Here is a 25559-nt window from a genome sequence, read left to right as displayed (position 1 = left end):
TAAAGTAGAATTCCCAATACAATGCAATATTTTTTTTTATTTTGGAAAACAAAAATTTACTTATTTTACATTGCAAAACATAAAAAAGAGTATATCAATCTACGAAAAATTTATCGAATTTGTTATTTTTTGAAAAATATTTGACTGAAATGAGTGTCAAGTTTTGACAGTTCGCTTCGTTTAAGAGGAAGTACTCTTCCCTCGCAACAACTTTGAAGTTGACAAATTGAACCACAACAAATTTTATTTATTTGCAATTTTACTTGGAGAACAAAACACAAACATATGTATGCATCTGCAGACCTTAAATTAATATGATGGAACTAATATACAATTCCAATGATGACATAAATTAATAAATTTAAACAGTGCCCAATAATACTAAATATACAGACACGCAACACAAACACCAACTAGGGTCGTGATTTGAATAACAGAAATCGCAGCTCTCAGCGCAGCTTGTCACAATGACAGTTACAGCAGCTGATAGCTGATATTGCATTGAAGAGAGTCGCCGACGATGGTCATATAGCCGATGATCGATTGCATTGCCGAAGCCGTATTGAATGCCGAACGCGCAAAAAGCGAATCGAAATCTACTTTCAAGCTGACCAACAGAATAACGAATAACTTGCGGTGTCCATCAGCAATCAGTTGGAAATTGTACGGATGCACAAGTTGCTGAAACGCGTTACCGTTCAGGTGTTGGAAGCAATGTACTAAAGTAGGACTTAATGTTAATTTATACATATTCAAAAATTAAACGCAAGTGATAAGCAAATATAGCGGCGATAATTTAAATTTTAAAATTAAAATATATAAAAACTTTTAAAACGTAAAAAAGTGCAGGCGCAACTGCCGCGCTTAAATATATTGTGTGTGTATTTGTGAGAAACGGAATTTAAGAAACTAAATTTTTTTTTGTAAAATATCACGTTTATAATTGGTAAGTTCAAACAATTTTATTAAAAATATATATATTTTATATAATTTATATACTAGCAACAACGAAAACTGCGAAACCCGGGTTATATACCCTTGTCTATGTATTCGAATTTTCGAAATTGTACTACAGTTATCGGTGTTATATAATTACTTGTACTTATGTATTTACTTACATTTACACCTCTCCGGTGTAGTCAAGCTGCTGTTGAGGCGATTGTCGAAATAATTTTCGCGGTCAGTTTGTATAATTGCTCTCCGCCTGCACGCGTTCACTATGTCCGTTCTTTATTCTGGCTTCACTTTGTACAACATAGCTTCCGCTGCTTGTCAGCTTGCATGTTTTTACTTTCCACATCAATTTTTTATCACTTACATGTCATTTATTTGTTTCTTCTTCTTCACATTTTAATATCACTTCTTCATCTCGCTCACTCGCCTCGTCCACTGTCCGCTACTTTATTGTGACAAAATCGACGAAACTGCAGCCGCTGTAGACTCCAACCCAGGCAGCGCATTTGAAGCTGGTGTTGGCTACTAAGAGACGCAAAGGGGCTTTCCAATGCTCTATTGACGTTCTAGTGCGTATTTTTGATTTCTGCATACAAATTAGTGCCGCTATGTATTTACATATGTATGTGCAATTGTGACTGCACAAATGAGCACTTTTTGTATTATTTCGGATTTTATTTTCTGAAATCGAATTGAATGAAATTTTTTTACGCTGCTTCGATACACTTTGATCTCTTCGCTGGTTGATAATTTTCAGTTTCATTTCATTTTCGTTTATTTTTCTTGTTGGCTATTGCCTGCAACCGCACTTCCTTTGCAATTTTTTCAAAACATCGCAATTTTTTGCGTATACCTCAATGTTATTCAAACGATGAAATAACCGCTAAATATATAATATTTTGAATTATTGCTTTTAGCAAATATTCGCGACATTTGATAAAAATCATTTACTTTTTTGTTCATTTATTTGTTGGAATGTGTACTTGTATGCTTTAGTTAAATGAAAAAAATAGTAAAAGCTGAAGATAAGTATACTAGAGACATTGAAATCGTTGATTCCATAGTTCGAAAAAAATTTGTTTCCAATTACTAAATAAAGAATTAAAGAATTTTATAGTGAGTAAGTAGTATAGCATTAGTAATTTGTATAATATTTTTCCTAAAACTGCTGTTTTTAAAAAGTCGAGAGTTTTTACACACAAAAAACGTTTTTTTCGTAAATATGCCTTCTTAGCAGTTTAACTCCTTTTATAAGCTTCTTGGCATAATTAAATCATTATTATAGACACGATTATTCATAACCACTGAAGTTTTTGTTAAGCTCGCCTTAGCCTTCATGACCACTCCACAATAGCTCGCTATTTTTAGCAACAAGATAAAGCAAAGCGAACTCCGACTGAGTTGTATATATGCCCTTGATGTACTGTCAAGCTGTATCGTAAATATGTTAAACACAGAATTTTAAGTCTTTGAACAAGAGCACCTTCTCCTCAACAGTCGCCTAATAATATATGCATACTATTTTGCATCATATAATATGCAAGCAAGATGAAAAACTTATTGAGAGACCCTAATTTCCCAATATACATTTATGGTAAATATTCAAGATTCGTGTCCACTACAAAGTAATGACTACCAAACCTGTAGAAAAGCCATGTAGAGGATGCACAGACAGTTTTTTCTTGTTCTCTAATAATTTTAAGAAAATGGAACTAACTTGTGGTGTATGGAATTTTATGTTTTTTATAAATTATGTAATGCTAGCCTTCTCAATTCTGCGGTTCTTCAGTTTATGCTATTTTTCCCGTTTAAAAATCAATTTTTACAAAGCTACTAGATTACATTACATGGTCCTATCTAAAATTGAATTTCCGAGCGATAGGTTCTCTTGAGAACCTGTCAATTTGAGCCATGTGTAAACCTATGTTTTTTTTTTTCCTTCTGAATGTAATTGTTTAAACTTTATGACTATAGATAATTCATCTTAGATTTCATAATAACATCTCCAAAATTATATAAAATTAATTTTATTTCAATTGAAAGTGACCTCGATATATTCATTGAACTATTTGCTCTTAACAAGGCTCATCTTGCCGCAATCGAAGATATTCTTACTGGAGTGGATAGCACCGCGCCACTTTCTTCTCCATTGTCCAGCTTTTGCAAGACTGTGGTCAAAACATGTCGACAGTCCTACTTTCGGTGCACCAGGTTAAATGGCCGAAATGGATATTAGCCGCTTTCTCAAATTGTTAACAAACTCAAAGCGCTTTGTCGTTTTATGAGGTCCTTTATGATCAACGAACCGGCTATCTAAGCATGTGAGATCCTTGTTGGTGTTTACAATAGCATAGAACTAACTGCGATACTTCATACCTAAGCGCGAAATAACTCCATTTACGAATAACTAGTTTTATAAGTAAACAATAAGTAAACAACAGCAGCAGCTCGATAAGTTAATAATTCTGACAATAACTTCGTTCTAAAATTATTAAAGGTGCACTGTATTTAATAATTAATAAATATATAGTTTATTTAGAAAGTGCATATTTATTATTTGAAGACGTGACAAGTACAGTTTCTGCAAGAATATAATGTTACAACATAAATCCATGTTTTGTAAAAATTTTCATAAGTGATCAGTAATCTTTGTAATTTATTATACTTCATATATGTTTTTTTATTTTACATAAAAAAATAATTTTTATTAAGAAAACTGGTTGTCGGCGAAAAACTATAATAGAGCTCTTATCGTTATTTTACATAAACCACTAACATATGGGAGTATAAATCAAACGCTTAGGTGGAAACTTGCTGCGCTATGTAAATATAATTATATATTTATACATATATATTCTCCCAGAGTTCAAAGGTGGAATATAGGGCCTCAATTATGCAAATAAATAACCAAAAATAAATATTAAAATTATTTTAAAAAATTACCGCTATGCTTGCAAAAACATTTAACTAACAAAAATAAGTGCATACATATGTAATTGATTACAAGAAACAAATTAAAATAAATAAATTGAATTAGCTTACACAATTAATAAATACATTTTATAAAACTTTAGCTTGAAATTTAAAATTGTTGAATACTATATTTAGAAAACTTTTGCGGCGTCATTTTTATTTGTAACGGGTGCTTGTTTTAGGTGCGTGGTTTTCAATGCGGAAATACTTTTTTCGGATTGATCATTTTGATTTGACATTTTATAATGAAAAGAAGAGTGCAAATTGTTTGCCAAATTAATGGTTCGGTTTGCGCGACGCATCGCGCGTTGCGTCCAACATTCAGTCAACATAATCGCTCAGCAGAGTCGATAATTCGAGCAACTACGGATCGGTTCGGCACCACGTTAATTCTAATGGTTAGTCCGCATCCTCAAAGATGCCGTACAGTGCGCACCGAAGACACTATTATTGCTGTGGAGCAGAGTATCGAAGAAGAACCGAATGAGTCCATCCGCCAATACGTACCACAATTAAAGCTATGTCCATCCACTGATATGGAAAATTTTGCGGAAGGATCTTGGTGAATGGGCCTAAAATGAAATGGCCACCGATCCCGATTTTCACAAGAAATTTTTTTTCAGAGATGAAGTTCACTTTTGCTTAAATATGTACATTGATAAACAAAATGTCGCACTTGGAGTGGTGATAATCCACAAACCATCGTTGAGACGCCGTTGTATTCTCGAAACGTCACTGTTTGGTGTGCTCTATGGACAGAGGGAATGACGGGTCCATATTTCTTTAAAAATTAAGCCAATCATAATGTTACAGTCAATGTGCAACGCTATAGCGCCATCATTAATGGCTTTTACGTGCCTGAATTGGATGATGTTTAAATGGACGACCTTTGGTTCCAACAAGACGGCGCTACATGCTATACAGCCAACCAACGAAACAATCAATTTATTGAGAGAAACTTTTTGTGAGCGCATTATCTCGCATCCTGGGCCTCTGGCGTGATCGTGCGATTTTACACCGCTGATATTTTTTTTTGTGGGGTTGTGGAAAGGCGCTTGTGTATGCAGAAAAGTCTGAAACAATTGGCCAATTGGTGCAAAAAGTGATCGAAAATTGGGCCTCTCGCAGCGCGGTGGTCATTTTCCCGAAATAATTTTTAACACATAATTAAGGACCTTTATTTTATAATAAAGCGAAATTCTTGAGCAGAACAATAAATTATATGCGTTTTGTTTCTTCATGAAAATCACTTGCCTAAAACAAACACCCTTTATTACTATTTGTTTTTATAGGTCTGGATGTGTACACAGTGAAGCTTAACGCCTACAATCCCTTAAAATATTCACAATATTTACATTTGTAGCGCCACTAGTGGGCTTAAAGCGCAAAAACGTTTTCGAACTTTTCTATCAATGACTCCAGTGAACCCGGCGTGTACTCTACATACACACACATACTCTCCGGCATGAAAGTTTGTCTGCCTTGATTACTAATGGCATATAATTGTACTCATATATAATTTTAAATATACATACATATGTATATATTTATTTACAATAATATGCATTAATATATAAACTTATCACGTGAACAAAAAAAAATTAATAACTAATAATACTTAATTTAAAATAGGCTAAATAAACACAATTTCATAAATTTAAAGCGCTCGTTGTATAAAGAAATTGCTGATAGTGACCTGCACCCACAAAAACAAAACTAAATCTAATTATAAAGTGTCGAATAGTTGCTGATAAGTCGCATAGTTGTAAAAAAAGCTACAACAAAAAATTAACAACAACAAACCCCTAAATAAACTATGTATTTAGAGTGTTCAAAAGTGTTCAAAGTGCGGCATGTTCCATATATTTCTATATACCTACCTATGTACAGGTTAGTTGAAAATATACTGTTTTTGCTACGAAATATATTTTTTATTCAATAAAAACTCCCTTAACTTCAATACACTTATTCCAATGATCCTCTAATAATTTTATGCCCTCCCTGTAATGACTTTCCGTAAGCTCTGCAAAATACCCGTCTATGGCTGTAATAGCTTCTTCATTCGACGAAAAACGCATTCCGCGACAGAATCGTTTCAGGGTTCTGAACAGCTAGTAGTCGCTGGCACTTGATGAAAAATGATTTTTTTGTGCTGCAAACCAGGTATTTTCTCACGTCTTTTTTCATTCAGCTGATCCAAAAGACTGCAATAATATTCAGAGTTGATAGTTTTAACTTTGTGCAGATAATCAATCAACAAAATTCCTTTTACATTCCAAAAAACTAATGTCATAACCTTCTTTGCTGATCGTCGTGACTTCACCTGCTTTAGAGCTGAACAAGCAGCTACAGTCCACTGTAAACGTTCTTTTTGCAATTTAGAATCATGGTGGTAGATCCAAGTCTCATCCATAATTATAAAGCGACGCAAGAAATCGGTTTTATTCTGCTTAAAACGCTCCAAATTATGCTGAGAAATTTGTGTTAAATCCAGTTTTTGTTTAATTGTTAACGTGTGCGGCACTAACTTTCCAAATAGCTTTTTCATATGTAATTCTCCAGGTAAAATATAAAGTACTCGTGCATCTAAGTTGCCTATGGCATTAGCAATATCACGCTTAGTCTACCTTGGATCTTCACTAACAATATTAGGAACTTGCTCAATGATTTCTGGTGTGGTTGCGGTTTTTGGTCGTCGTTCGCGCGAATCGTCTTTATGCTTAGTACGACCACGCTTAAATTCACCAGCCCAAAATTCAACGTTGCGTTTTGAAGATGAGGACTCCTTATACACCTCAAATAATTGTTCATAAATTTCCTTTGCTTTTAAACCTTTCAAAACAAAGAGTCTAATCGCTGCGCGATATTTTCTTCCATATTAAAAAAATACTCTGACACTTGTGAAAAAAAATTTGGAGCTAGTAGAGCTATTTCTTGGTGTGCAGTAATTACTTTTCAACCAACCTGTAAGTATATTAGCATAATGACTTGCACATAAATTTACATTCGGGTTTGCTGTTATGCTTTAATGCAAGCAACGATTACCTCATCTATTTTGTTAACAATCGAGGCTTTCCGTCTGAGCGCCATATACAATGAGTCAAGTTCAACATAAGTTTTGTCTCATGGCGCACAGATGTCAACACTATATGTTATACGCATATATACAACTTAAAACTTTGCATTGTTTTTGTAATCATTGTATTTGTTTATATGGCTAGCGGAATATACAGATATATGTAAATATAAAACAGAACTACTTGTAGCTTGAAACCAATGAAATGAAATTCGGTGATAAGCAAATAGAGCTGAGAATAATTATATAAATATATGTACATAAGTATATACGAGTATATATTGAATATATTCTTCGTTGATTTGGTTATTTTTGTTTTTGCAGTCTAAGTTTTCTACTTTAAAATGGTGCTAGAAGCCAGCGTCGATCCAAACCCCGAGCATCAGCAGCAGCAACAACGTCAAGCGAACGCTATGGAAGACGAACAGGAACCGCTAATGGAGGTGACGACCAGCGGCAACATAATCTTCGATAAAGCTTACCAAGTGATGGAGCGGTTCTCATCAATGCGCATCGGCCAATATGTGTTGGAGCGAGTTGATCGAGTGCTGCGCATCTTCGAGGATACCGCTAAATGGAGCCTTCCACAGGGTAAATAAAAATGATTGAAAAGTGCAAATTTCGGTTATATTTGTTTTTCAGCTTCTACTACTTCCTTTTACTATTATTTATATAATTTTTTTTAATATTATAATAATTGCCTCCTCAGATAAGGCAGATGAGACTCTGGTGCGTCCTTTGCCATGGCTACCATTCCTCGTTTTAATCATGCTCTTACGTCAAATACGCATTTGGCTATCGCTGGCAGCACTACTTATCGGTGATGGTCCGGTGACCGCCAATAGTCTCGTCTATTTCATACAGACTCGTCGTCGCAAATTGCGCTCCATACGCATGCACGGCTTGAAGGCCATGCAGCAGCGTGAGGAAGAGCGCAAAGCTTTACTTTGCGAGCATGATAACAGTTTAGTAATGAGATTGGGTAAATTACTCACCACGGCTATGTGCCGACCACGCATTCATTGTGAACCAGCGGGCGTGGTGTTTTCACCGCAAAACCCTGCTATGCGTGAATTGTTACGGGTGTGTATTATTACTTTGCTTTCATAAATCATAATATTTGTTGATTTTTTATTTACTATGTATATACCCTTAACTCCAATGTAGCCCATTGAACCACCGCGTTTCAGATATAAACGTCAGCGTGAGGATGACAGCCCCGAAGTGGAATTAAGTTGTTCACAGTTGCTTACGAAATATGCTAATGAGAACTCCGAAGATGACTCTGATTATGTACCAATTCAGGAAGAGGAAGATGACTCGACTATATCCGCGAATACCTCTAACGATACGCAAGGTGAATATAGCATGGTAAGTATGTTGAGATTATGAAACTTTATTTAGAAAAATTAGATTAGATTAGAAAAATTTTGCTATAATTCGGTAAACCCTTTTTCCGGATATATCAAAGCGTTTCCACTAAAGCTTATACAATTCCTTCTAAAATCTATAACCGTATCATAAAAAGTGCAATTATTCTAAAATATATACTATTTTAAGTTTTCTTAATGAAATTTTATTTTTCTCTCAATTAGGATACAAGCGATGAGAATGCCAAAGACATAAGCTTTTCCGAGAAAAAGCAAACGAAAGAAGAAAAGTCGCCAAAAGAACAGAAAGTACCAATAATAGAGATCAATGCCAAAGAAGCGGTAAATACTTCGACACCCAATAATGATAAGAAAGAGCAAACAGTTAAATCGGCGATTGATAAAACGATAATTAAGTCACCGCAAACACCACACACACCATTAGATAATGGACAAAGTAAAAGTGGCAAGAGCGGTGGGCTGGGAGAAGATGCGGTAGTCGGTAATGGATATTGAATAAACTACTAATGAGTTATGCTTTTACGCTTTTAATTATGTTATGATACTTTAGCATTAACTCTTTTTTTTAAAAAGCTACCTTTAAATATAAATACATACATACAAATGCCCAAATGATAGTTAGGAAATCAGAGAGATGTACTCCTACATTGGACACTTTTACAGAAATTGAATAAAAAAAATATTCACTGAATTAGTCGTAACGAATCAAAAATTAATTGAAAATTCAATATTTTATCAAAAAACTGTTTAACAAAAAAAATATTTATTGAAATTTTTTTATCGAATTTTTTTGATCAAAATATCGTTTTTTATAAAATTCTTTAATCAATACCTATACACATAAATATTTAATTAAGTTTCTTTTATAAATATATGCGAACAGATATCGAAATATATAAACATAAATACGAATTTAATTTCACTGAATTTATTTAATATCGTTGTCGTGCTTTCCTGGAATTCGGTTAGCTTAAATGGTGTATGTAGAAATTTTTTCCAATTTATCAAAAATTATAAATTATTTCCCATAATAAATGGCCTTATGTTTTTGGCCTAAAAAATCAGCATAATCCTCTCTTTTGTGCCCCTCTCCCACACAGTACAAACGCAGGCAACGCCTGAGGTCACAAAAGCTCAAAGTGAAAACTTTTTTAATCTTTCCAATGGTCACAACGATGAGCCAAAGAAAGCAACGCCTGGACATGAAAGCGCCGCCCACACCAAACCGCACATACCGCCGCCATTATTGAGCAACGTTTTTTCCAATGCAAGTAATTATCAATCGAATACCATTACTTTTTAAATAAACTTTTATAAATATTTATAAATATATATTTTAGCTGTATTTAATCGATAGTATTTTGCTTATGTTTTTGTTATTCCCTTTACATATTCAATCAAACCTGATTGCAAAGATCCCAGTGATGGAACGTTCATAGATGCTAATGATGCTTGTTCCGATAAACAAATTGAAATCCCAACCAATAATCCAGTACTACCTCAACCACCAACACCATCACAACAACCACTGTCATCTTCCTCAACACTTTCGTCTCCATCCTGCTCCACCACATCCTCCACCTCCTCGTTAGCATCGTTTACGGCAAGTGACGATTTTGTTGTAGACGACGATCGTAGTGATCCGCCGACTCCAACGCCTTCACTCTATACGGCATCGTCGACAGAGGACGTCTATCTGAGTCCGTTCGGTGTGTGTCGGTTTTTCTGTAACACTAAAATGCTTGTTTAAAATTGTGTTTGTAGGAAGAGCTGGGTTAAAATTTGAAATTAATGAATTATGAACTCCAAAAAAATAGTTCTTTATTTAAAAAAGTTACTGTCCGAATTTAGAATTGCTACACAGACTATTTTTACTTTGTGAGCTCTTTCTCCAAACCAATTGATTAAACAATTGTTTTCCGCTCCACATTTTTTCACTCATCCTTTAAATCACCCATCCTTTTTTCATGTGTAAACAGAGTTAATTGATCTGCAATAATCCTTCAATTGTGTTCAATTACAAATCAGTTACAATTCTTCTTCATATTTTGTGTCATATAATATATAATCATGCCTAATTTTTTCTTACTTTCTTTTTCAAGGCTCTCCCCCAAACTTCAACACATTTCACAAGCCATTATCCAGCCAACAGAATATGAGTTCAAAATTTGGTGATGTAGAAGGTAATTATTTATGCTGTAATGATTATATTTGAAATACAATACCATATAAGTATTTCTAATCAACAATATTTCTAGAATAGCATTAATATTTTGAATTTATAGCTTAAGTGCTCACAATTACGTATTACTATAATTGTAATGCTTAAAAAATTTGATATTATAATTTCCAAGTTATAAAAATTTTAACAAAATGTTCGTAATCATATATTTAATGATTACTGTTACAGTAATGGTAATGCTAAAAAATTTCGGAAAATTGCAATAAGCGCAATTCCATTGTTTGAAAACCATTAGGGAGTTGTCAATAATTTATTTATTTATTTGAATTACTATAATCAGAATGCTAAAAACTTCTAATTATGATTACAATAATCGTAATCCCACGCTAATAATAACAATTATATATAACACCGTATATTATTAAATAGTATGATTACGCTAATCATAATGCTGAAAATTTCCGACAATTGATCACAGTAATGGTAATGCCAACATTTTTCGGTATTACAATTACTGTTACAGTCTAATCGCTTGTTAAAAAATTGTAATTCAAGTGTAATGCTAGAAAAGTTTGGTACTACAATACGAGTAATCGCAATTCCAAATTATTGAAATTACTATTAAAGTGTTCAGAATCATTAAATATTCCGATTACAATAATCGTAATGGTAGAAAATTTTGGAATTACAAGTAGTCAAAAAAACAATATTTCATTTGTTGGCGGCGAATATCTATGCCGTTTTGCAAAAACTAACACAAATCAGATTTCTTTGTAAAATTCATTACTTTTGGTTTTTTAGAAGCAGATCCATCAGTTGAAGATGGTGATGAACATTCTCAGCATGCTAAGCAATTCAAATCTCAACCTGAGCATAAAGCACAACATCAACAGCAACAACATAAACAATCATACCGCTACCGTAGAAACCGACGTTGAAAATCCTATTATTTTATATACATATATACGCATTTATATAATACTTTTAACTTAGTTTAAAATATAGAAAGTCTTTGTAAGAAACACGATTTTAAATTTTCTGTTAAATAATATGGATTTCAATGTAATTTTTACTATTAAATGTTAAACAAATAAAATTTACGATAAATTCGAACTTTCCTTGAAAGCAATATAATAAATTTTTTTTAATGACAGGTTTTTAAATTTTTGTTTTTCATAAAAAAATTAATCTACTTAATGGTGTACCCGAAAATAAATCGAGCTTTATATTTAGGTAAATCATACAACAATAGCAGCGTTTTTTTTTGAAAATTGCAATAATAAAAACTATTTTTCAAACGCGCTAAGTTTATACATACATACGTTTAGAGATTTAACATTGCTTGTCGAGTGACATTCGAGATCGTACACTGTACCTAACTGTTGGTAGTGCACACCTTAACTGCCGCTACTAATACGATATAAGCTAACAGAATACTTATGTTTTCATTGGACCGGGATATCTACTATCTGATCAAATCGGCAAACCGAATCGATAAAAATTTGTTTCCTAGATTGGTACAGCCACGGCTACGGTATCATTAAACATGTTGCAGACTTGTTTTGGGAAGTCTACTTTATCACGAACATAAGTATTTGAGTGTCAAAAAGAATTCAGTGAAGGTCGTGTAGTCATCGAAAACTTACCTCATGCAAGTTGTTCATCCACCTCAGTTAATGAGGATAAAGATATTAAAGAAAGAGTGCTTGAAAACTGTCGCATTGACATCAGAGAGATAGCAGAGGATCTCAGCATCTCTTAAGGATCGACTCAACTCAATCTGTTTAATGTTTTGAGTCTAAAACGTGTCAGTGCTAGACTCATAGCAAAAGACCTGAATTGAAAATTCGACGTTGAGTCGAGGTCGTAAAAGATATGCTTTACAACGAAGGTGAGCACCCTACATTCATCAAACGCTTAATTACTGGTGTCGAGATCTGGGTTTATGAATATGACATCGAAACTGTCCAACAATCTTAAAGTTATTATATATAAGTTTTTTTATTATAATACATCAAAATATTGTTCTCATTTTTGTCACTTTGGGTCAGTTATCTGTTATGATCAGATTGATATACATAAAATGATTGGTTGTTAGTAGAGATCAATACCATTTTGTCAATTTATTTTGCAATTAACAATTTTGGAATAACGTTGTAAGCATGAAAAACCTGATAGGGCAAATATATATTATCTATATTGTAGTCTCGATGTATTTAAAATTGTTTACTTTTTTTCTCTATTTTTTTTTTGTAAGATTGTATGAATAACGCTGACAGAAAAGTAGTAAACTTATTTTGCTTGATGGTCTCCTTTGATAATATTGTACATAAAGTTAAAAACCATTCTCATGAGTTTTTATAATATTTTATTAAAAATCTACAACTCTACATGGATCCATGTATCAGCTTTAAAATACAACATTTCAGATCTCAATAATATCAACTACTCCACCTCCTCAAATTTGAATTTCATTTCACCGCAAGGCGTTAGAATTAAATTACTCTTATATTGCAAGTCATTTTGTTCATCGGTCCAATAGATTTTATATTTACGTAACAAGCGTGCCAACAACACTTCCATTTCCAAATCGGCTAAACGTTTACCAAGGCATGTGCGCGGTCCAAAACCAAAAGGCAAATAAACGAAGGGATTCTGCGATTTGACCTCTTCAACAGGGTTCGACACATTTTTGGGCGTTTTCAACCAACGCTCCGGTAAATATTCATTGCAGCGAGGAAAGAACATCTCCGAATTGCAAAGTTCCATATTTCTCATATGCACGGCGGTACCCTTGGGCACCTTATAGCCGGAGAGCACCAGATCGCGACCAGTTTGACGCATAGTACCCGAGACGATGGGCATTATGCGCATCGATTCTTTAATGCAGGCACGTAGATAGGGTAAATTGTTAAAATTTTGAGCATTTAGCGGAGACTTGTGTTCCGGAAGTAGTTTCCTGAGCTCCTGACGCAAAATGTCTTGTTTATTCTGATTTTTTGCCAGAAAATATAGCGCAGTTATCACAGTGGAGGAAGTCTAAAATGTATAAAAAAAATTAAATAAAAGTATTAAGAAATCGCAATAAGCGACAATTAATTTTACCGTGTCCAAGCCTCCAAACAGCATATCGATCGCCATGACCACCGCTATATTTCTATCGAGGCGTAAGAGTCTTTCGAACACAGATTTCCTCGCCTCTTTATTGCCCTCCGCTTCGATACGTTGCAGCGCTGTATCCACAAACTTCCTTGTAATCTCTGTGAGTTCATCGTGTAAGCGCATAAGACGCTTAAAACTGGGCGTATGATAGTAACGCCATATTGAAGGCGCTATATCGTGATCGTAAGTGTATTGCATAAACTCCGACATGGCGTCAGACATGCGCAATGCGTCCGCATCAGCCTTGCCGGTGATGAGATGTAGACGCGAGTTAAGCGCTACATAGCAGATGGACTCAAATGACCACATGCGCAGCTCCTTGAGAAAGTCTGTAGTGAGCTGACCGGTCTCAGTATCACGTATGTTGGCGATTCTATAGAAAGATATTTATGTAAAGTATTTTTTATGGTCCAGACAGTATAATAGCGGCAACTCACTTATCCACCAATTCCATTGAAATGATATCAATTTCCGGTAATACCTCACGCATGTTTTGAACTTTCATCATTATGGGATTAACCTTCTGACGTATATTGAACCAGCGCTCACCCTGCCTAGATTATATAATATATTGTTATTAGCAAGTATACATATATACGAATATTTTACATCCTTTATTGCTACTTACTCCCCCACTAAACCCCATACACCACCGTAAGCATCTGGATTTTGTACCTCTCTATAATATCTGATGCTCTCAATACCCTTGCGTATTGGCCAAACACCTTCCGTTCTAAACACTTTTTCAAAATCGATTGGGTTGTAAGTGCAAATCAGATCGGAACGTCCAAACGAACCGCTTATGACAAATATGTCACCATGACGTTCGCGTAGTGTGTTATACATCTTCAAAAAATTTGCACCATACAATTTACCTATAGAAAGAGTAATATAACTAATTTCATAAATTTATGAAGTTTTAATTAAATTTTACCGCCTGGCATGAAGTCCATCATTAGTCCAATACTAGACGGTCCAGGTATTTCTTTGTATTCCTTTGCATTCGCCCATTCTTCTTCAGCTGTTTTTTCTGTCAGTTGATGCTGCAATATTTTATGAAAGATCTCAAAGAAAGTTTTCAAAAGCAGGGATTAAAAAATAATTTTTAAAAATTTAGGTAGTTTTTTTTTATGAAACCAACAGAGAAAGAGGGAATTAAGCGGTAAGAGGGAACGAAATAAAATATAAACGAACACTTGGTTTTAGCGAGGTTATTTTAGGCCTTTGTTGACTGCCAAACAAGGGCTCTTGGCCTTCCTAAACATTTTCACATTTTTCGTTAGCTCAAAATATACTTGAGTAATATATATTGAACTACGAAATATTCAAGTTTTTTGTATATACATATATGCATATCAATTTGAACTTTGAGGAGTCTATTTTTCTTATGGATCGAGTCAACATACTCTGATTAATAATTTGAGTATGAAACGTCTCAATACTAGACTCGTAGCAAAAGACCTGAATTTTTTGCAAAAACGATGACGAGGCGAGGTCGCAAAAGAGATTATTATTGACAACGTATGCTCTCTACATACATCATGAATAATGGCATATTTCCAAATGAAACTGAGAAAATAAACATTCGCTAACGGCACTGAAGCCTGTTCAAGCCGAGATTTATAACAATTGTATGGAAAATTGGATTAAAAATTTTGACATGCTTGTACATATTGGCGCCTATTTTAAAGGCGAGAATTATTAATTTTTTTTTTTTGTAATCAAGAACCAAATTCGATCAGATGTACATATATACAATAATTTTAGTGCTTAGACTGTTCAGCTAACAGCTTACTTATCAGCTGGCTAGGAAACGAATAATCAAGAATACGAAGAGAGGCGGCTGCGTAAAAGTGAGAGAAAACAATAGATTGGTTCCAAGTAATTTTGCTTTGTAATGGATAGCTATAGATTTTCTCGCTCTCACAATACCAATTTGCAAATTAAAGTTTTTAAAGATGCTTTCAAATTCAATTAAAAATGTTTGTGAGTATTTGAAAATATTTACTAAACAATCTAAAACATTGAATTATCTTCCACCAAGCAATTCAATAAGGAATAAAATAAGAAATATGGAGAAAAACGAAGAAATTCAATATTAAACAAAAAAAAAAAATTATAATATATGGTAATATTTTATATTTTATTTGGGAATATGTTTTAAAAAACAGTAAACAAAGGCATGAACCGATTTTTAATTTCTTTAATTTATATGAAATAATAAGCAAGCCAAACCCGCCTAAGTACCTCAAAACACTAAAAAATATTCATAACACATTTAAGCGGGTTTTACTGTACGTATATTTGTCGAGATGCGATGTTTCTGTGATAAGTTGAGTAAGAACCATCAATTCTTATTTTAGACCTTGAAAATACATTAATTTGCATAAAAGATCGGCTAATTATATGGCCGAAAATATTTTTGGCAGAATATACAAATGAAAAGAAAGCTTTCTTTACTGAGCGACAAAATGAGCAAAAACAAGTTCAATGCTCCCGCTGCAATATTCGTACTCTGTAACGATGTGTGCAATATACTCAGTTACATACGCACAGACATTTAATTTGCGTTTCCATCAGCTGATAAGGCGCGTACGACAGCTTTTGCTCGTGCTCCACAAATTTCTACAAAATTATGAGTGTAGCTGCACCCAAATCACCACTTACCTGCTGCTCCAATGCTGCATTGCGTGTAGTCAATGGCCGCAAATACGTGACGGGCGCCAGACGCAGTTGTTGTATAGCGTTAAGCGGCTGTTGCATGTAGCGACAGAAGGGTTGAAATCGAACGCGAAACATTGTTTGAGCTTTTGGTTTTTATTTTGCTTTATCTTATATATTAATAGACGCGTATTTTTCTTTTTTACTTATTATTTATATTCTTCAGAACAGTAATTTTCAGAACACACACTTAAAAATTTTTTTTTGAACGACTCAGAATAAGTTTGAATGCAGCGAAGGCTCCACAGTATTCAATATGAACTCCTCGCTGGTTGCAGTGGCACTGAACTCTTCGGTTGCACTACATAAAGTTTAAGTAAAAGTATTGTGCTACTTAAATTCAAGGAGAAAGTAAAGAAATGTATAAAATTTGTGCAGTATAAAGTGAGAATGAAGCAGCATGTGAATCAGCATTGGAGAGAAGTGATCATTTGAAATGACAAAAATAAAAACGGCAATGAAATTCTGGATAGTAAGCGGTAACGATCTCAGCAAATTTCGAAGAATTGGGGATATATTGCGCAAGGGGTCAATTCTTAATATACACTTCTTCGTAAATTCGAAGAAGTATCTTGATGTCGATAAGGCTGAAGATCTTGTACTACGAACATTGTTAAAGTAGTTTGAAAGAAGGTGGAAACATCAAGGCATTTTGACAGGGAGGACATTAGTGCTTTGTCGATTTATGAGGGTCTTTATGATCAGTTTTAAAGTGTTTTAGGTACAACAACGGATCGGCGTTCTAAGCTGTTCAAGAGAGGTATCTACAATATATGTTACGATCGAACTTTAAGCCTAACCGAACCTAAACATCTTGAACATTATGTATCTCCTTGATTTACTCAAAGCACTTAAGCGCCTCCACGGCTTGAACTCGCATCACATCATTAAGGTTAGCGTGGTACAATGACGGTCGAAGGGCTACATAAAATTACCTGTTCGAATTTGGTTTTATAAGGTTCGTTACGATGCTTCCACACCCAATTAATGCAGACTTTCAAATTTATTCAATACATATTTTTATCTGATGAAATAGTAGTTTGAAACGTATATGAGACTATCAACACTGATGAGATTTAACAAAAATATTTGTCTACGTGACTAGACTCTCAATATTAGTAGTAAAATTAATATAATTTATTCAATAAAGAAAAAAGATTATTTTTAAAATTGGTTAGCTTTCTCCTGAGGTCATATTTCGGCTTTCGTGGATCGTTTGTGAACAAAACTTGAATTTTTAAGCATAAGCAGCGATACAAGGAAACGAAATGTCTTATTACGTCACTTTGTACGAGTACTCGTGTACTGCTTGGTGTGAGCTGCAGCAGAAAATGTGTCTAGTTGCCTTTCATTCGCCAAGCGTTACTCTCCAGCGATTGGATCAAACTATGCCAGATGCCCAAACAAACGGACAGAATTTATGATGCAACCCTGTGCTAACATATCTTATAACGCTTGCGCAATAGTATTATGATTCTTTCTTAATGAAGGTATTATTTTTTTCACGTTAAAAAACGTAGTTGTAACCTTTTATTTTTGTTTTCTATAAATTACTATAATTGATGTTAAGTCTTAATTCAAACAAAAAAAAAGCAAAAAAGAATTGGTGTTATCATTTGTCTTTGGAACCATTCAAAATAGTAAAACTGTTCTAAAATATGCAAAAACAAAACTTGGTAGCATTGAAGATAGCGGTTACTCGATAACTTTGTTGTTGCTTTTACATGTATTTGACGATTCTGATCTTGATTCAGCCTTATTTTTCCTCAAACACACCGAATTCGTTTCATGTTTAAGTGCTGTGATCGTTATTATTATAGGAATTATGGTGTTTGCTTAGCTCTCGATTGTTTTTTATTTTTTTTTTTTTTTTTTATAGTAGGGGGAAGCATCGAAAGCCGAAGTGCGGAACTTTAATCCGCTAAACCTAACCTACTCCCAACCCAAATCTCTCCCACGGAACCACTGGACAAAGTATTACTTCATGGGAGAGAAGAAGACATTTAAGTCTCCTCTACGGTACGGACTAACTGACTCCTAATCTGTTGTAAGTGTCTCAATCTTCTCATTATCAAAGCTGACTGCTTTCCATTTAATAGAGACTCACACATAACTGCTGCCAAATTTTCCACCGAGAAACTACCGCCAAGTGTGGTTTTCAGATTTTCTCTTATACTTGAGAACCGAGGGCAATGGTAAAAAACATGTTCAGAGTCTTCAGAGTGTATCTGTACACGTCGGACAGTACGGACTGTAGTCATGACGAAATTTGTAAAGGTAGCTTCTAAATTAAAAAGATTTCATTTGGTGTATAGTGGTATTCATCTTAAATTGCCGATTAATTTAGTACCAACTGAAATATTTTTATATATAAGTTATTGGTAGTAAGACCCCAGAAAATTGCAATATATATAAATTAAGTATTGTTTTGATACTTTTTTATTCCAACATTTAAGGACAATATCACGAGCTACAAAAATGGATGTCAGTTTATCAAAACTAAAATACCTACATACATACTAAATTTCACATAAAAAAGTTCAGTTACAAAATTATTTTTAAAATTTCTAAAATAATTGTTATATTAGAGGTATATATTTAATTTTTATTTTACTAATAATTTTAATTATCCAAATGCTCTTAACAGCGAAAACTCTTTGAAATGTAATAAATTTCGAAAATGTGTCAGAATATATTTATATAATTTAAAAATAATTTTTTTTAGTTGTCTATTATAAAATATTAAAGAGTCAAGTTTATTAGAGAATAGAATATTTATATTTTTAGAAACTTCAGAGATTTCTTGTTCAAGGTGATGAGGCAATACTTATTTCTGATCGAGTACTGTAGTAACCCATGTTTTTGAGCTTATGAAGGTACACGTACATGTATTTGTATATCCTTATATACATATATCTACTTCTTAATAGATTTCGTCGAAGATTAAAAATGGAATATGCATCGTACTCATAAAATTGAACTTTAAATTTCCGATACGCTATAGACAAACCTGAATGTATTGAGCCGAACAGTAAACCTGAGTAAGGTTAATTTAAACAAAGGCGTGGTTATTTCAAAATATAATCGAAAATAATGGCGTCGACAATTATAAAATAATTTGGAAAGTACAAATATTCTACATTTCAATCAAATATTTCTGATCATTTTGTTAAAAATGTGATTTAACGAAAATAAAACTTTCTTTTTTCGAAATGGACTTAGTGAGTTCTTCTTATCAACATAAACTTTTACCATCAAATTCTTTTCATATACCTCCAATATAACAGTACATCAATTAAACATTCTTAAAATGAATATGGTATTACTAGAAAAGAAAATCATTTATACAGAGAAACTGCCAATAGCACAGTCCTCCTCTTCGAGCGGCATAAATCTGAATTTCACCGGCGCCTTTGGTGCCAAAATGAGATTGCTTATATACTCCATTTCCTCCGGTGAGGCCCAGCTAATCTTATACAAGCGCACAAGACGCGCCAACAGGGTTTCCATCTCCATTTCGGCTATACGTTTGCCTACACAAGTGCGTGGACCGAATCCGAAGGGCGCATAAATGAATGGATTACTGCTGCGCAATTCCGGACAAGCACTTTGCCCCGATTTTAGCCAACGTTCCGGTATAAATTCCTTATAACGCGGATAATATTGCTCACTATTGCAGAGAGCCATATTGCCCAAGTGCACCGCGGTGCCGCGCGGTATACGATAACCGGAGAGCACAACATCTTTCGGCAGCGTGCGCAGATTACCCGGCGCTATGGGTGTTATGCGCTGCGCTTCTTTGATGCAGGCACGTAAATATGGCATGCGTTTGGTGTTCTCAACGGTCAAGGGTGTATATGGATCAGGCATAATTTGCATTAACTCACGACGTAAGGCACGCTGCTTCTCCGGATTTCGCGCAATGTGATACAACGTTGTAATAAAGGTGGAGGCGGTCTGCAAATAAATGTGTTATTATTATGGATAAATAATTATGCTACTTGATCGAACCGTGTCCATGCCAGAGGTCAACGAATCGATGCTCATCAACATTGCATAATGTGTATCGATAAGCAAGAGTTTCTCCAGCACGCTCTTTGCTTCAGTTTTGCCTTCACTTTCAAAGCGGTGCATTGCTTCGAGCACATACTTATAAGTGATTTCCGTGATGCTATTGTAGGAGCGCATTAATTTCTTGAAACCCGGTGTTTCGAAGTACTTCCACACGGAGGGTCTCATATCGTAGAGAAAACTGAGATTAAAACAATCAGCTAAATTTTGCGCCAACATCGCTGCTTCTTTATTAGCATTTTCACTGGACATATTTAGGCGTTTGTTCAGCGCAATATAAGTGACCGACTCGAACGCCCATTTCTTAAGCTCAATATGAAAATCGTTTTTTAAGAGACCTGTGATTGGATCGCGCAGCATTTCAAGCCTAAAGTTGACAATATAAAAAACATGTTTATGTTGAAAATAATTATAAGTTCATAAAGCTCACCTTTCTACAAATCTCAAGGTTATTTTATCTATTTCCGGCAGATCCTCGCGTATACTGGCCGATTTCATCATAACTGGGTTCACTTTATTACGCATGTCACCCCAACTGCGTCCATGTCTAGAGGATATGTGAATATGTTTTCATAAGAATCAGAAATACCTAAAAATATGTTTTTACTCAGTCACAAGTCCACTGTGGCCCTTAAAGAAGTCAACACGTTTTACTTTTCGATAATAATCGAAACTCATTAAAGACACACGTATTGGCCAGATACCCTCATTGCGATAAACCACTTCAAAATCATCCGCATTATATGTGAATAACGTATCGGGACGATTAAACATACCCTTCAATAGAAATATGTCACCATAACGTTTATGCAGCATTTTATGCATATCGATATAGTTCACATTATGGAATTCACCTTAAAATGGAAATACAATTTTTTTTTTATACTTCATTCGTGGAGTATTACTTGAGTTCTATGAAGATACTTACCACCAGGCAGAAAATCGAGGACAACCCCGTACTTAGAAGGGCCGGGAATCATGCTATACTCTTTGGCATTTAACCACTCGGGATCCGTGCGTTCGGGTACATTTTCATCGATGAGTTCTTTAAGTTGCTGTTCGGTCTAAAATTATATTTGGTTTTAATAAATAAAGATAGTATTATATTTAAACGTTTGGAAACCCGTTAATGTACATTTTTTATATCTGGAGAGCTTACAGTATATTAGAAGAGTGTTGTAATTTGCAAGTTTGAAGATAAAGTTTGCGATACATAAATGTATTTTAAACCCTGAAGGATTAAATAAATAGTTATGTTCAGAAGACAGTAAATACAACGGGTAAATATATATATCGACCCTCGAAGTATAAAACTATTTACTTACCGACCTATGAGAAAACTTCTAGTTAATAAAAGCGTATCATTTTTGGGCTTTAACATTATTTAGATATCCAGACACCAGTTAACATCTAAATAACGATAATACTTATTCGTTAAGCTACATGAAAAATTTTAATATATACAAGATTATTATTATTGTATAAGATAGTTTCATGATTTTTACTATGTCTTCCATTTGGAATAACAATCCATACTCCGCTAGCTGTAAACTTCAAACCTAAGTTTAATAAGAGCTTAGTTTTTTGGATATATATCGATATGTTCGTAGATACATACATTATTCTCCGAAAATTGAAGTTGATCTGGCAAATAGTTTCGGAGATATGAGCGTTTGTGTAAGGACTTTTTAATATACCTAGTGTAATCGGCTCTCACTATTTTAAAAGCGTTTTTCTCGAAACTCTTTTTCAGCGTCGGTGATGCGATTTCTCCGTTGCGTTTAAACCGATCGATCAGAAATTTTCACACGACCTTCCTAGATAATTCGCCAGCTAATAAACGAATTAATATAGTTAATTTTTTTAAATATTTTCGATTTTTAGGCCATTGTGAGGATTACAATTTTTCACAGAAAAATTACTTTTTTCTTGGGATGTCGCCATTTTATCAAAAACTAAAATTTTTAGTAGTCGTTCGATCATTATCTTATTCATTTATGGTTTTTGGATTTGAGATCATTTAAAGCTGAAAAATCTTTTTCACCGCCGGGCATCTTTTTTCAGAGGTCCTTCTGGAGGTCGACTATGAGATCAAGGGAATTAAAAATTATTCAAAATGAATCGTAGATTATTAAATTACAATACATAAAATTTTGCGAATGCAACTTTTTTTATTTATTGATTAAATAAAGTGCCTTTTCAGAAAAAAAATCACAAAAGAATGCATTGTTCTGACTTGCAAATAGATATAAGCTCCTAATACTATCGAAAGGTCAACCATATAATGTATTTAATAATATGCAGTTTACAATTTGTGCGAAAAGATATAGATTGATTTCGCCTACTTCCATATCTATATATGTATGTATTGGCCAACTCTTCATATCGAACATATCGAACTTAACATATTTCCTAACAGAAACTTAAATGTACCTTTGAAGTTCCTCACACTTATCCATAGCTCCTTCCAAACTATTATTTACTTTTCTAATATGATTCTTTCGGTACTGATTGCATTTACCGAAATATATAAATAACGTTATAAGATTGGTCATCTTTTTTTATTACCCTTTTTTTTACTGTGGGTTAAGATGCTGAAATTTTTGACAATTTTAAAGATAAAGGCAGAGATAACAATTGCCAGTTCTCATGGAGATTTCTAAATATTTACTGAAGTTATCTCTTGTACAAACAGATAGATATCGCGAAATCCATTCTCCTTATCATTTTAACCATTATGAGAACTTAATTATTTTTAAAAGGATTATATGTACTGAAATGGGAAAAGAAAAATGTTCTGCTCTCAGGATATTATCATCTAACTAAGCTAATCTAAGCTCCTTTAGTTCGCGATGTTTATTAATAAGCTTCTGACTAATTAGATATTAGTATTAAAATGTATTATACGATAATTTCGTCATAAATTATATAAGTGTACCAATATGGTACTTATATATTATTTACATTTAATATATGCGTTGTTCTTATAATTGGAAAAGTAATACAGCTGAGCATCAACAATAAACTCATTCAGCTCTCTCCGAAATTTTACCTAAAAAAGCATATTCTTTATAATTTTATCTGCCACGATTACATACATATTCTCTTACATACGTATTACAGTTGAATTTTATTTCTTTTTTAATAATTTCGTAATATTGAAGCACGCGTGATATTTTTTATGGACGAAATAAAATATACAAAGAAGTATGTAATACAGAGATAAACAAAAACAACAATTTCGTCACTTTAGTTCACTGCACTCAGAATATTTATTAAGTTATATATTTACTTATAATCACACAAGTGTACTTAAATATGTGCAGACATGCAGCTATATGTGTTTTTACAATATGGATTTTATGAATTTTTTTACAATTTGTTTCATGAAATCCATGTTTTTGAATTTTTTTTATGCAAGCAACGATGGTATCGAGAATATATTCAAATGTTGCTGATGAAAAAAGAAGATGGGATTGAACTATGGTATGTCTTTCTTCTGTTTACAGGTATTTACAAACTGTCGAAAATATACTTGATTATGGTACTTAAGTTATTCCAAATTTTTTGTAATTTTTTTATAAAATTAGCGTTTTACAATATTTAAAATTTCAAAGCCACTTCGCTGTTTTGTAAACACTCTACTTGTATGGTTTGTATATATTAGATTATAGTAACACTCACCGCACTCGAATAGCCGGTACGCCGCTGGTGTGCTTTATGTGCGGCACAGCTCAGCTGTGGAAGTCGAGCGAGCCCAGGACCGGTTTTTTTAACTGCATATAGCATCTTCCACATTTTGTTTTGATACTTACTTTTATTGACGCTTTTTTATTTACTTATTGCTTTTATTTATTTCTTTTTTCGTGCCGGTGAATATGGAATTGCCGAAAATTCAAGTGAACAATTAATGCAAGGCCGGTGGAGCACTGAAGTCGCCGAAACCCGCAGCGTTACTGAATATTCAAGCTGGTGTAATGCCGGTATTTAATTGATATCATGATTAAAATTTTAAGGCAAACACAAAGAATGTAATCGAAAATTTTGCCAAAACGCATTTGGGGACAGATAAGTAATAAGTAAATGCACAAGGAAGTTACACTCAAAGAAATTATATAAAGTAATCAAATGCAAAAAAAAATATAATGAAAATATATACATATGTACATACGTAGTATACTTAAAACACTTACGCTCTTACGCTTTTTGAGTCGGCTAATTCCAAATGTATGCGAATGGCGTTCCCCTGCTTTGTTTGGGCTATTTTGTATTTCTAATGAGAGAGTAGAAAGTTTTTGAATAAAACAAATAAAATCTTACAAAAAAACACACCAAAATAATATTATAAAATAATAATAAAATAAATTCAAAAGTAAGACATTTGATTAATTTGTTTCTTATGCTGGTATTTTACGGCTATAAAGCAATAATTACGGCCTAATTGTCTTCGGGATGTTGTTTTTGCTGATTTCATTATACTAATAAAAAAAAAAAATATCTGCAATTATTTTGACATAATTATACTTTACAAAATTCGGGATCCCGGTTGTAAATCCCGAAAAATCGGTATTCATATATTATACTCGTTTTCTCAGCAGATTAAGCTTTTTGCGTATTTTGTCATAAAAAATTTTGTTTTTTCACTATTGTTAGAGGTATAACCTGTAAGAATTACGGGCTTAATGTCTTCTAGATGTTGTTGTTGTTGCTTTTGATTTATTAAAAACAAAAATATGATATACTCATTAATTAATAGACTCATTAAATTACAAAGCCAAAAAATTTCGGGATCCCGAATTTCAATGCCGAAAATTCGGGATTAAATTATTATACTCGTTTACATAGCAGATTATGCTTTTTGTGTATTTTATTTTCAAAAATTGTGTTTTTCAACTATTGTTAGTCGTACAGACTTTAATGATTTATGTACATAAAGGTATTTAAAATTTCACAGTATAAAATTTGTGTCAGTCAAGACTCTTGAGGCAGACACTAGTGAAACAGTATGCGCATTCTCTAAACTCTGTAC

The 25559-nt window shown here is 33.5% G+C and overlaps 2 protein-coding genes across 3 annotated transcripts; one reads left to right on the top strand and one right to left on the bottom strand.

Annotated features, from left to right (window-relative positions):
- The first annotated feature begins 537 nt into the window (after positions 1–537).
- On the top strand, positions 538–11714 carry Jabba (jabba). Of its 2 annotated transcripts, XM_014247422.3 has the most exons (9): positions 538–946; positions 7328–7594; positions 7713–8086; positions 8171–8374; positions 8599–8875; positions 9495–9665; positions 9810–10103; positions 10497–10577; positions 11378–11714. In XM_014247422.3, the coding sequence occupies exons 2-9, from the start codon at positions 7348–7350 to the stop codon at positions 11512–11514; spliced, it is 1785 nt and encodes a 594-aa protein (XP_014102897.2). In that variant the 5' UTR covers positions 538–946; positions 7328–7347; the 3' UTR covers positions 11515–11714. The 2 variants fall into 2 exon arrangements, with proteins under 2 accessions (XP_014102897.2, XP_014102899.2); XM_014247424.3 differs by lacking the exon at positions 9810–10103 and having other exon boundaries at positions 548–946.
- Positions 11715–12927: 1213 nt separating this feature from the next.
- LOC106627255 (uncharacterized) lies at positions 12928–24516 on the bottom strand. Its single transcript, XM_070108494.1, has 13 exons — positions 24215–24516; positions 21459–21594; positions 21138–21384; positions 20961–21077; positions 20471–20897; positions 19808–20416; positions 18567–18687; positions 16406–16545; positions 14673–14781; positions 14367–14613; positions 14176–14292; positions 13682–14111; positions 12928–13615 (listed from the first exon to the last, which is right to left on the bottom strand). Exons 1-13 carry the CDS (start codon positions 24326–24328, stop codon positions 13022–13024), a joined length of 3408 nt encoding a protein of 1135 aa, XP_069964595.1. The 5' UTR covers positions 24329–24516; the 3' UTR covers positions 12928–13021.
- Between the last annotated feature and the right edge of the window lie 1043 nt (positions 24517–25559).

Source organism: Bactrocera oleae, chromosome 4 (genome assembly GCF_042242935.1).
Source record: "Bactrocera oleae isolate idBacOlea1 chromosome 4, idBacOlea1, whole genome shotgun sequence".
Lineage (NCBI taxonomy): Eukaryota > Metazoa > Arthropoda > Insecta > Diptera > Tephritidae > Bactrocera > Bactrocera oleae.
The sequence above is the reverse complement of the archived record's forward strand: the minus strand, read 5'-3'. Positions and strand labels throughout refer to the sequence as shown.